At 44.2% G+C, this 11,448-nt stretch overlaps 3 protein-coding genes across 3 annotated transcripts; 1 reads left to right on the top strand and 2 right to left on the bottom strand.

The window, feature by feature from the left end:
• Positions 1-38: 38 nt before the first annotated feature.
• On the bottom strand, positions 39-2,022 carry LOC4818193 (malectin). The gene has a single exon (XM_001357468.4). The coding sequence runs from the start codon at positions 1,629-1,631 to the stop codon at positions 492-494; it is 1,140 nt and encodes a 379-aa protein (XP_001357504.4). The 5' UTR covers positions 1,632-2,022; the 3' UTR covers positions 39-491.
• Positions 2,023-2,888: 866 nt separating this feature from the next.
• Positions 2,889-11,260, top strand: l(2)05287 (WD repeat-containing protein l(2)05287). The gene is made up of 7 exons (XM_001357469.4): positions 2,889-3,176; positions 3,234-3,614; positions 3,681-4,335; positions 4,394-4,572; positions 4,627-5,786; positions 5,842-6,215; positions 10,789-11,260. Exons 1-7 carry the CDS (start codon positions 3,085-3,087, stop codon positions 11,146-11,148), a joined length of 3,201 nt encoding a protein of 1,066 aa, XP_001357505.3. The 5' UTR covers positions 2,889-3,084; the 3' UTR covers positions 11,149-11,260.
• Positions 6,636-9,113, bottom strand: LOC6903587 (uncharacterized). The gene is made up of 2 exons (XM_002132418.3): positions 8,672-9,113; positions 6,636-7,004 (listed from the first exon to the last, which is right to left on the bottom strand). Exons 1-2 carry the CDS (start codon positions 8,762-8,764, stop codon positions 6,861-6,863), a joined length of 237 nt encoding a protein of 78 aa, XP_002132454.1. The 5' UTR covers positions 8,765-9,113; the 3' UTR covers positions 6,636-6,860.
• Positions 11,261-11,448: the final 188 nt, after the last annotated feature.

The raw sequence follows: 11,448 nt of genomic DNA, 5'->3' as shown, positions 1-11,448 counted from the left end.
AATAAAACATAAAAAGAAACTAAAAATGAACCACAATATTGCTTTATAACAAACAAGGTTGATTCTTTATTTCATTTCGATTCAAAAATTAAACAGTTTTCAAGCAAAACTGCCAAAAAACCGCTTAGAATTTGTGCGCACATTTCTCCATAGAACAACACCGACTAAAATTTAAGTTCTTAAGTTTGGAAGAATCGAGTTACAATATGTTTAAGTACACTCAGCCTGGAACGGCAGTAGTCAAAAAAAGGAACACATATGTACGGACTTAGGTTTATAGAGAGAAACGATATATGGGGAGAGGAGGCGGAGATCTGTGCGTCTTGTGGCAAATGCAAAGGAAAAAGAGGATGGGAAAGGAGGGAAAGGGGGGTCTCTAGGGTATGCCTAACGTACAAACTAAACGATAAGTATACAATTAAGTCTTTTATCAAAATCACAAAAAGCAATAAATCAAACAGGCCGAGGCACCAAGATCGTTCCCATGGGGATCACAGCTTGCACAGGCAGAAAAGCAGCGGTATGAAAGCTCCGATGGCGATAAACACTGGAAGCAATATGGAAGAGTCATCCATCGAATATGGATTGGGTTGACGTGGTCCGCTGAACGCGCGTTTCGAGTCGGGCGTCTGTGCTTGGGATTGCTCTTGGCGTTGTTGCTGCTGCTGCTGCTGCTGGGGCTGCTGTGGTGGCTGTTGTTGATGATGATGATTCTGGTGTTGGTGCTGTTGCTGCTGCTGTGGTGGTGGTGGTGCATGCTGCTCGAGCATGTCCTCTTCCTCCAGCTCATCCAGATCGTCTAGGTCCTCGTCATCCTCGTCTATTTCGTCTCGTTGAGTGCGTACCACACGCTCCTGCTGTCCCTGATTGGGCTTCTCGGGTCCAATCCTGGTGCTGGCTTCCGATGTGGGAATTTGGCTAATGTCTCCTTTGAGCAGGGCAAAGGCATTGATCTTGGGATTGTCCAGGGCACCCTTGATGAAGTCCAGCCGCAGCTGGCCGTTCCTCACATCCGATACTTCGCCCAAGTAGTGCAGTCGCCCGTTGTTGATCTTGAAGTAGACAATCTCATCGTGGGCCGAGCCACGACCCACCTGCTCGTAGATGTCCAGCTGTCTGATGACCGTATGCTTGCGATTCAGCAGCACATCGAACACCTTGCGCCCGGGGGCATCGAAGTACACCTCGCAGAACTTCATTATCAGCGCATAATCACCGTCGCCGTCAGTGGGGAAGTCATAGCCAAAGGTCGTCGTGTGGTAGCGCTCCGTGCGATACAGCATCTCGTCATGCTCGTGCGTTCGTCCAATCATCAGCAGATGCTTGCCGTAGTCCGAGGCAATGCCCACATTCTTTAGCGGATCCGCCTCGTAGGTAATGCCATTGCGGTCCGTGTGCTCTTCTCCGCCGGCATTCACTGCGTACACAACCTTAAGGGGATCGGCGGCGGCCATACTGAGGCAGCAGCAGCCGATGAGCAAAAGCAGCACCACGACCGGCTGCAGGGGCTGCCCTCCTCTGCATCCAGTACTACTATTACTACTTGCCCGCAAGTAGTCTCCACCATTGCATGCTACGTTGCACATGTTCTCAGTCGTTTTTGTTGTTGTTAATTTGAGTTTCTTCTTCATGTTGATTTTTTGTGGCTGCCGCAGGGCACTGCGGTGCGGTTCTTTTTTGGGGGCGTCCACTCGTTGCGTGCCGTTGACTTCTTAGCTCCGATCCCTTACTTCACAGTGGATGTACGGCCAATTGATCCATTAACAATATATTTTTATATATTGCAGCCTTCGTGTGCCAGGGGGTTGCGCAGTAGTGCCACACCAGCGGCTAACCACACCATTCGCGGTATTACAAATATTGGCAAAAGACACTTGCTCCGATCTAAGCCACTAATAGCTTATCCTGTACTATTAATTTGCAAAAATTTTAAGCAAAATTAATAATTTTATTTCTGTCGACTCGTGTGACCAGTGAACTGACTTATCGTTAAAATATACCGTCCGACCCTCAGAAATATACCAAAATATACCATCTCATTTGAAAAATATACCGTAAATATACTGACAAATTCAAGTTATATTTTACATATTACTCGGCTTTGATATTCCGTGGATTATTACTTGCTATATAGAACATATAGCCATGCCCACATCATTTCATACGATTTATGAATCAATTTTGTCCTTAACTGGTTTATTCTAAATACTTGCTTTTATAGGATCTTGTGTAAAAAAAGGTTTTAGCGAAATAGGTCAAAACAAAAAAACGAAAGAGGATAGTAGTTCAAATAAAGTAGTTCTACCCTGCAGTAGTGAGAGGTGTTCCACAATTAAGCAGTTATGTGGTTCAAATGACCATTGATTGACCAGTAACAATAATTATATGTCGTCGTATAGATGATTATAACCTAATATGTACTTTCTTTTATATTTATTACATGTTTTTCAGAAGCATATTAATGTTTACCTCAGCACATTTCCAGGGCTGCAATATGAAAAACACTTTGCAGCACTGCTTTTTAGTTTACTTTCGCTAAAAAGAGCGGCAGTATTCAAATAATTGAACATTTTACAAATTAAAACGAAAACAGTTAATCAAATCAAATAAATATATAATAAAATGCAATACTTAATTCATAATATAAATTATGGAAGGCTTTTACATAATTTTTAACAACTGAATTATCATAAATGTTAGCCCTAGAGTTGCATGCCTCATGTAAATGTTTGAAATCCATTTGAATTTGTATATGTATATTTGACTATAACGTTTAAATAAGCTTAAATATTTAAATTGATCGTCAATTTATCAATTTTTATCACATTTAAGATAAATATAATGAAATTAAACATTTTAGCGCGCCAACAGCTGGTTCCAAAACACGAGTGCTTAACATCTGCACACAACCGCTTTACAACACTAATCCTATCCGCTACACGTGCATTGGCTGTGATGGAACTTTTGTTCGAAAATAAATCAGAAAAAGGAGTTTTAGTTGCATAAAATAAGTATATTTAGACTGCATATCCAGTGCTCAAGCACTATAGAGTAGGCTAGCATCCGGAACATCGCCAGACAGCCATGAATTTCGAGGAAGAAGACCAACTAGAGCTGCACTACTTGGCTGGCGGTAACATTGTGGAACATCCGCCCGTCTTTTCACCTGATGGAAGGTTAGTAAAAGTCAGCGAAAGACCTTTCAAGTTCTTACCACAAATGTCCCCCCTTAGATTCATCTTTGTGCGATGCGGCCCAAAGGTTCAGGTCTATGTGACCAGCACGGGCGAGCTAACCCGCGTCCTGGACGATGCCACGGCGCCGCTGATTAGCCTGGAGCTGGACCAGAAGCAGCCAGAGCTGCTCCTGGGCTGCACCAGCACAGGCAAATTGCTGCGTTGGAACTGGCGGGCGGGCGTCCTCAAAACAATGGTGCATCTAAAATTGGCAGATTTTCAAGTCTTAACCTGCAACCTATTGAATCTGTACCGGGGCGGCGACACCGCCTGCGCCTTTGTGACAGTCAAGCGGAAGAGTGGCAAGCAGATCGACTGGTTTGTGGTCAACACAAGCACGGGAGATAAAATTGCGGTCAACTGTGGTCTCAAATTGAAGTGAGTTTTGGGTTTTAAATTCAGAAAATCTCTGTGAATCTTTCTAATTTGTTTGTCTTTTCACAGACTGCGAACACCCGTAGTGGATGTGGGAAAGGGCGAGTTCAAGTACATAATCTTGGCCCAGGGTTTCTATGTGTATTTTATCAACTATGAGACCTGGAACTTTTGTCGCTACAAGAACGCCAACCAGAACCCCATTAGGTGTGTACGTATGAGTCCCAGCGAGGAGGTGGTAGCCACGGCCGACTCAGTGGGACGAATTTTTGTCTGGCGGCAGTTTGACAAACAAGAAACCATGACCAATACCCTGTTCCATTGGCATCACACGGAGGTGACCAGCCTGGCCTTCTCACCATCTGGTGCCACGCTCTACAGCGGTGGTCATGAGACAGTGCTGGTTAAGTGGCCCTTGGACAGGCCCGAGGAGCGCAAATACCTGCCGCGCATGGCCAGCGCCATACGCCATATTGTGGTGAGCGCTGACAATGAGCATGTACTCGTCTGCACCGAGGATAATGCCATACAGCTGCTCGGAGGGAGCAATAGCATCATCAAGTCTACGGTACAGCATTTTACATACGACGTAAAGGATCAGACGGGGAGGAGCAAGTTCCCTTTGGGTTTGCGCCTCAATCCACGTACCAATACGTTGGTACTCAATGGAAGAGCCGGACACTTGCAGTTCTATTCGGCGTACACCAAGAATTTGCTGTACAATGTGAGTCTTAGCTTCCTATCTTGTGTGCCTAATTCTTTAGTTGCTTCTTTATTGACAGCTTCGCGTGGTGGACAATAACATACACAGCCATGAGGATAGCTTGATTGTGTACAATACGCGTGTGACACGTGCCGCATTCAACATCAATTGGATGGCCACTGGCGAGGTGTACAATGATTTGGAAAACTTTCCCGAAGTGCGTCTCAAGTTCTGGCAATACAATGAAAAGCTACAGAGGTACCCAAAACCAAAAACAATGTTTATCCACAACTAAAACATAAACATTTATAGCTACATTCTCAACACGGACATTAATCTGCCGCATGAGCAGGGCTTTAAGGCCATCATCTTCTCCAATCAATTCCAAGTGGACAATTTGCGTTGCGCCACTGCGGGCAAGGATAATGTGATCAAAGTGTGGGGCATCACCGACTCGGAGAACATCTACAGGCGCGGCATAATGTGGAGCTGCTTGGCCCAGACAAGCTATAGGAATCTGCCCATTGGTTCCATTTGCTTCTCCCAAGATGGTTCTCTGCTGGCCGTGGGTTATGGCAACATTTTGGCCCTCTACGATGCCAGGAATCCGACCCAGCCCCTACACTCTCTCAGCTGTCCGCCAGGTCTAGACGGTGTATTGTCCAAGGCCCAGCTGCGTCTGGCAAAAACGACGCTGAATGGAGCCCGCAACGAGATTGTCCAACAGCGGCAGCAACTGTGGGCCATCTTGAAGACACTGTGTAGCAGTGACGACAAGACGTTGGTGCAGCAAGCCAAGGATCTGATTATGGGTACCCCAGTGAAAGGGAATCAGGTGAAGGAGCTCGAGGCCGACAGCAAAGAGTCTGTGTTCACGCACATCATGAAAATGTCCGAGCTGGCGCTCCACCAGAAACTGCAGCTGCTGCGACGCTTTGGAATCGAGTGCAGTGTGCCCCCCGCCTGCCAGAAACAGCTGATGGAGTACCTGCAGCGGTGTGTCGTGCGGCCAGAGTCAGCCAGAGTGCGTCTCAGGAAACTCGATGCTCGATTGCATCGCCTGCACACGAGGCATCGCTACAAGGCCAAGCATCGGCTGGATCAGCTAAGCAAGCGGCGACAGAGTTATGAGGATCTGGTGCAAACAGATGTCTTGGCTCTGTTCAGCATCCTCAAGCTGGATGACAACACCATACCGAAGCAGCCGCCGGCCAAGCGGAGGCATCTGCACACGACACCACCCAAGAGAATACCCTCCAAGGCGGCGCCCATGCAGGGACTGGCACAGATATCGCATGTGCAATTTGGAGCTGGCGCTCAGGGGCATCTGGTGGCAGTGTGCACGGAGTCGCGAGTGTTGATTTGGAACCTGCTGACGCTGCGCCTCCAGGCGGGTCTCAAGCTATCGGTGCGGCAATTGGCCTTCGATCCACTGACCAATCTGATCGCCGTCATCACAAAAAGTGACGAATGTGAGTTGCGAATGTCAAAAGTAGGTCTCTTTATATTATCAATCGTTCCTTGCAGTGCATGTCTTCCAGCCGAATGTACCGCTGCCGCTCTACCAGCGCAGGAATCTGCCCAAAACCTATGGCCTGGCCTGGCTGCCACGGCGCCAGCCGAAACAGAACTCCATTAATGTGGACTGGCAGGCGCAGTCCACTCTGCTGATGCTCACCCAAACGCAGGAGATTGCATACCTGGCGGCGCCCGGCCAGAGTCCATCGGATGATGCCCCAGCACCGATCAGCTTTGCCCAGACGCCCGCCGTCACCGAGAACCTGCTAACGCATGCCACCTTTGGTATTCATGTGAGGCAACAAAAGAAGGAACTGGAGGCCCTCGAGACCACTAGTGGGCCCCTGATAGTGGGTCGGGGCGAGCATAGTGCCGTCAGTGCGGTAAGTTTTATTTGTATTTGCAAACGAATTTAAATGTGCCTAAATACGACTAAGCGAGATATCGGGTCAACATTGGGGAAGCAACCCCTTATAGGATTTGGGAGATATTGGACCCAGCAAAGTGCTTAAAACCTTCAACACACAGGGATCTTCCACATAATCCCAGATAATCGCAGTCAGAAGGAGGTCAGAAAGTCGAAAAACACCCATAAATGTGTGGACATGTCTCAAAGTCAGATAACTGTTGTGGTTTATTGTGTACCACTCAACATTGATGAATTCAGCCTTAAAAGTAGTTGACTTAGATATGGATATACATATATCATATTCATTATCTTTTTCTATTGTCTTAGTTTTGGTGAAATCTGGAGAGAATTGTCTCGTTCAAAAACTATTTTAAAGTTTATAGGCTTATGTATGAACAGTTCTCAAAGTTATTGTTTTTATTGAAACCTTACGCATCTATGAAGTACAATGGGTTAGACGTATCTTAAGTTTATAATTAATTTGTTTTCGTATATGGTTTAGTATGGCTTAACTTTGGTCTGGGTACAAAAATCTCCTTTTTGTGGCTATATATTAGCTCAATTGCTCAGTCGTTTAAAGAGTATTGACGATGATTGTCTTGTCTTGGATCGATTCCCTTTACTTCTTCTTTCGCTTTAGGACATCGCCCAGCCGCGGCGCCGTTGGTACACGCAAGTGGCGACAGCGACGCATCATCAAGACGTCGTGCTTGAAGTAGCGCAGACAATGCCATTGGGGCACCTTGGGCATCAGCTGTTGGTGCTGTGGAAGACATTTATATATGAGTTTCGGAAGACCAGAAAATGTACTTATGTACTATTTTGAATAGCTTTAACGGAGTCTTTTATAATTATATGCTAGAAAAAAGGTTGTCAAAGTTGTTTGATCTACGTCTGAAACATGTATTGAACTATTTTTACAATGTTGCCTCCTTTACGTTTTTGTTCTACCCCACGGGGGCACCCTTTAATCTTTCTGTTATGTGATGTTCTTTTGTGTCGTCTGCTGGTCTCAATTTGAATAATTTCCATTGAGATTTATAACGACATCTACTCGAAAGTGGGTTTTATTTTTGGACGCGCCTTTCAATTGGTTTTGTTTAGGAATTTTTGTAAATCATGCGCAATAATCATCAGCCGCCTAGTAACTGAATAATAATGAGATTTTTGTAGTCTCGTGCATTGAAAAGATCTAAAGATACGATTCCTAACAGATCCCATTTTGAGTAGAATAGTCTTGAATAATCATCAGAGAACTTTTCCATTTGTTTTATTTGGGGATTCCTCATTTTTTTTTTTTGGTCTTTGATCACTTTTCCAAAGATCATCCATCTATGGAACAATCAGTTGTTATTTATATAATTATTAATCACTTTGTTTATTCTACCAAAGGTCAAGTCTGCAGAGACAGGGAGACATTGATAAGGTTGATCCACAATCCTCGAAATTTTGTATAAACTGCTTTGTCTACTATACTCGTACAGATGTTGTCTACTTCATTAGCTCCGGCTATATATAGTTACAGAGATTAACAACACACGACGTAAACGTGTACAATGACTGTATTTGTATACCCTTTGAAGAGGGTGTTGTACTTTCGGCAAGGGGTTGGAACACCTTAAAGGTGGGAAGAAGTATGTTTAGATCAGCAGCAATCTGTTTGTTTCTATGCCAGCCAAAAGTATCTAAGTTTTATAGCTATCTGGTGGGAACTTTGCTCAGATCGTCTTATAGCTGGATTTCGAACCGCCCAGATCCGGAAGCTATATCATTCAGCTGACATCTACATTTCAGATGAGTATATCAAATTTCTGATAAAACGAGTACGAATTTTCAGATATTCTTGATTTTTAAAGAAAACCCAATACATTTCCCCTACTTTAGTGGAATATTATTTTTCACATCGTAAAAATAAAACTTACAGCGTAATCGTTCTGGAATCTCATTAAGCTTGATGTTTAGAGCTACCCTTTAATTCTTGTTTATTATGTCTCATGTTTTAATTAGAAAGCAATCTTTTAATTAAGACTGCAGTTTATTTCTCGAGAAAATGTTCAACGCCCACTATTCATTAGAAGGGGGTTGCACTTCCGCACTTGCCGTACATTGGGTTGCATTTACCACCCACGCAGAAGATTTTCAGTGAAGTCATTGCCCCAAAAAGATGCCCTCTTCTGCTGCCCCTATATATAAGACCCCTGCTGTACTTCTCCTAAATGTATGCATCCTGCAGTTGAACTGAACTTTTCCTTCTTTCTCCTATTCTTCGAATAGGGGTCGGCCCCTTTATTGTACTGTACTCCTTTTGTTTTCTTAGCCATTCCCTAAATAGTCTCCCCTTCTGCGCTGCTTTACTCCTTTATTTTTCTCCTCTTTCCTATAAATGTGGCCTTTACTGCGCCCCCCACAACTCCTTTGGCTCGCACTCACCTCATTCACAATTGGCACGGGTCCAGCATGGGCGCCGATGGCGACGAGTGCAAGGCACAGCATGGAAATGACAGCATAAAAGTTGGGCCACATTTTCGCCGTTTATTTTTGGTGACTCTTCCTCTACTTCCCAATCCAATCCAATCCACGCTACTCCACTCCGTTCCCTCTCTCTTGGTGTAAAATGTTGTTTAATTGGATCGTAAATTGTTTAATAAGAATCGACGCGTTATTGTCAGCTGCTGCAGTTGCTGATGAGGAGGACAAATAAGCCTCTTGAGGGGGGCTTGCGCTTTGAACTTTTTTGTGTTCAATTTTATTTCCGTAAACTTTAGCGGCACGCGCTTCCGCTTTCGCTCTCTTTCTCTTGAACTTGCTCCGGCTCCCTTGTTGTTTGAAATACAACGGTAAAGTGTAAACTTGTCGGCGAAGCACTTCGACATTTATACTCGGCGTGGCCGGGCACGGGCACGAGCACCAGGCCAGCCGCTTCGTGCGTGCTCCGCTCTCATAATTCTAACGGAACGAAAGCCCCGCTCGTGGCTCGTAAAGTTCGTTTTGTTATTGTTTGCGAATCGCTCGCTCTTTACTGCCTGTTTCTTTCTCTTAAGCTCCGGTGGTGGCTATTGTGAATGGCAAGTGCAGTCGTGCCGATGCAAGCCCCCTTTTGGACAGTGGAAAAAATGTATATAGCGTTTTTAGTACTAAAGACTAATATTTATATGTATTCCCATTAACATCTATTTTTATAATATTTTAAATGCCTATATCATAATGGTCACTGAAATCTGAGGTTTCTAGTTTCACCTCAATCCAGGTTTTATTGACCATTTGCTTCAGTTTCCGATTAAAGAAAACTTTACTTTAGGGAAGAAGAAATTATAGGAACTCTGAACATAAGCTTAAAATCTGAAGATTCCGAGTCAGCATTCTATTCTTTTTAACCACATTATATGTATATAGTGGTCCCACAACCAGTTATTGTTATCTTTGTTCCACTGTGCTTTCAATTACGCTCTCCCTCGTTCTCTCCTTGCGCCCCTCTCTTCTCTCTCGGACTTCGTTACTCAATATGTTGTTTATGCGTAGGGCAGAAGCATGGCATGGCCATTGCGTGCTTTTGACACTTTACTTTTGTTTTTCTGTAAGTATTTTCCTGGCCAAAATATGTACGTAATTGGGATCGCTTTTCTAGACTGTGTAAATAGTAAATTTCCGCAAGTCTGTTGCTAGGTGTAATAATAATATCTTGTGTGCGGGCCTGGCACTTGCCTTAATTATATTTAGGCATTACCATTATTTTTCCCAGAGTTTTTCTAGTTTAAGTCGGTTCAAGCTTGTGGAAAGCTGAAAGTCATCTCAATTTGTATACTCTAGCTGGGTTATCGCCGCCGAGTCATGTATTGAGTCACAAATGATTGTTTGCTTCCTGCCGATTTTATTCTTTAATTAATTTGAGGGAAAACAACTTGATATTGTGCAATTACAATTGACAGTTGGTCACATGTTTGCACATCGACTGTTTTTGTTCAAACAATTTTGCATTAAAGTGGAGCAACAAATGGCCAAGTGGATGGCCAAGCGCATGCGCGAAGGTTAAACGACAATCCACTCGAGGGCTTGAGCAGTTTATTAATGCGCCGCACAAACCCCAGGCAATGACAGACGATCAAACCAATACAAGACGGGAAGTAAGGTGTTTTTAGTCGAAGAGTTAGATACCCTGGCGGACTTATCGTGGCACATACATGTGGATATATGCATAGGAAGATATACGGCATAGTGACCTGATCTTCCAACTTATGCTATTGGGCGGTAATGGCTGATGTTGATACTCAATCAAGAACATAGCTATGTCTTTGACAGTGCCGTGGATAGAATTACAAACCTCTGCTGTGAATCATAATACCCCCTTTGAGGAGTACAATAATCATGTGATTAACATTGTTGAGCGAGGCTTGGGTCTCGGTGCTGAGACTGGGACTACGACTGAACTTGAACCGCAATCGTGACACCCGAAAAAACCGAAAAATAATAACAACGCACACCACTAAAACACACTTTGTTGTGAACTTCAGCAAGGTCAATGCCAATTAATGTTCATTTCGCCATTACAGTTTGTCAATCTGTCCGCCCACACGATGCCTGCCATGAGCCTGATCTGCGGCGAGTTTGTCAAGTCGCTGCTGATTCCGGCGGACGCAACCTCGCGGGTTACCGCTGCTGCAGCAGCAGCGGAGACCAATGGTTCCACCACCAATGGCAACGGACTGTCCCACGAGGACAGCGACGTAGAAGATGAAAACGATGCCCAGCAAGAAGCCACTTTAATAGTCCGCAAGGAATTGCTGGAGCGGAATGCCGAGCTGGAGGAGGAGCTGCAGCCCCTGGGAACGGATTTGGTGGACCAACAGGCCCTTGACCATCGATTGAAGCTCATCACGGGGCTGAAAAAACAATTGAGGTTATCAATTTAGACAAAATCCCTATATAGTTGTTTTAAAAAAAAAATTCTACAAAGTTTTTCTATATTTTTTTAGGGCAAAACTATTATTGATATAATACAAAAGTCATTTGTGCACAAAGGAAGTTTTTTTTATTTTATGAACGGTTTGTTTCCTGGTGGGTTGCGAGGATATTCAAGCTATACACATCTGAGATATATGTAGGTATCACAACGAGCCGCTTATCTAAAACGCGAAGTCTCACCAAATACCTTGTACTAATTATAATTTTAGACTTTTAGGATTTTATATTTTTGAATTCCCTGGAAGCCG

Source organism: Drosophila pseudoobscura, chromosome 4, assembly GCF_009870125.1.
Source record: "Drosophila pseudoobscura strain MV-25-SWS-2005 chromosome 4, UCI_Dpse_MV25, whole genome shotgun sequence".
In the NCBI taxonomy this organism is placed as follows: Eukaryota; Metazoa; Arthropoda; class Insecta; order Diptera; family Drosophilidae; genus Drosophila; species Drosophila pseudoobscura.
This window is presented reverse-complemented; position numbering and strand designations above follow the sequence as displayed.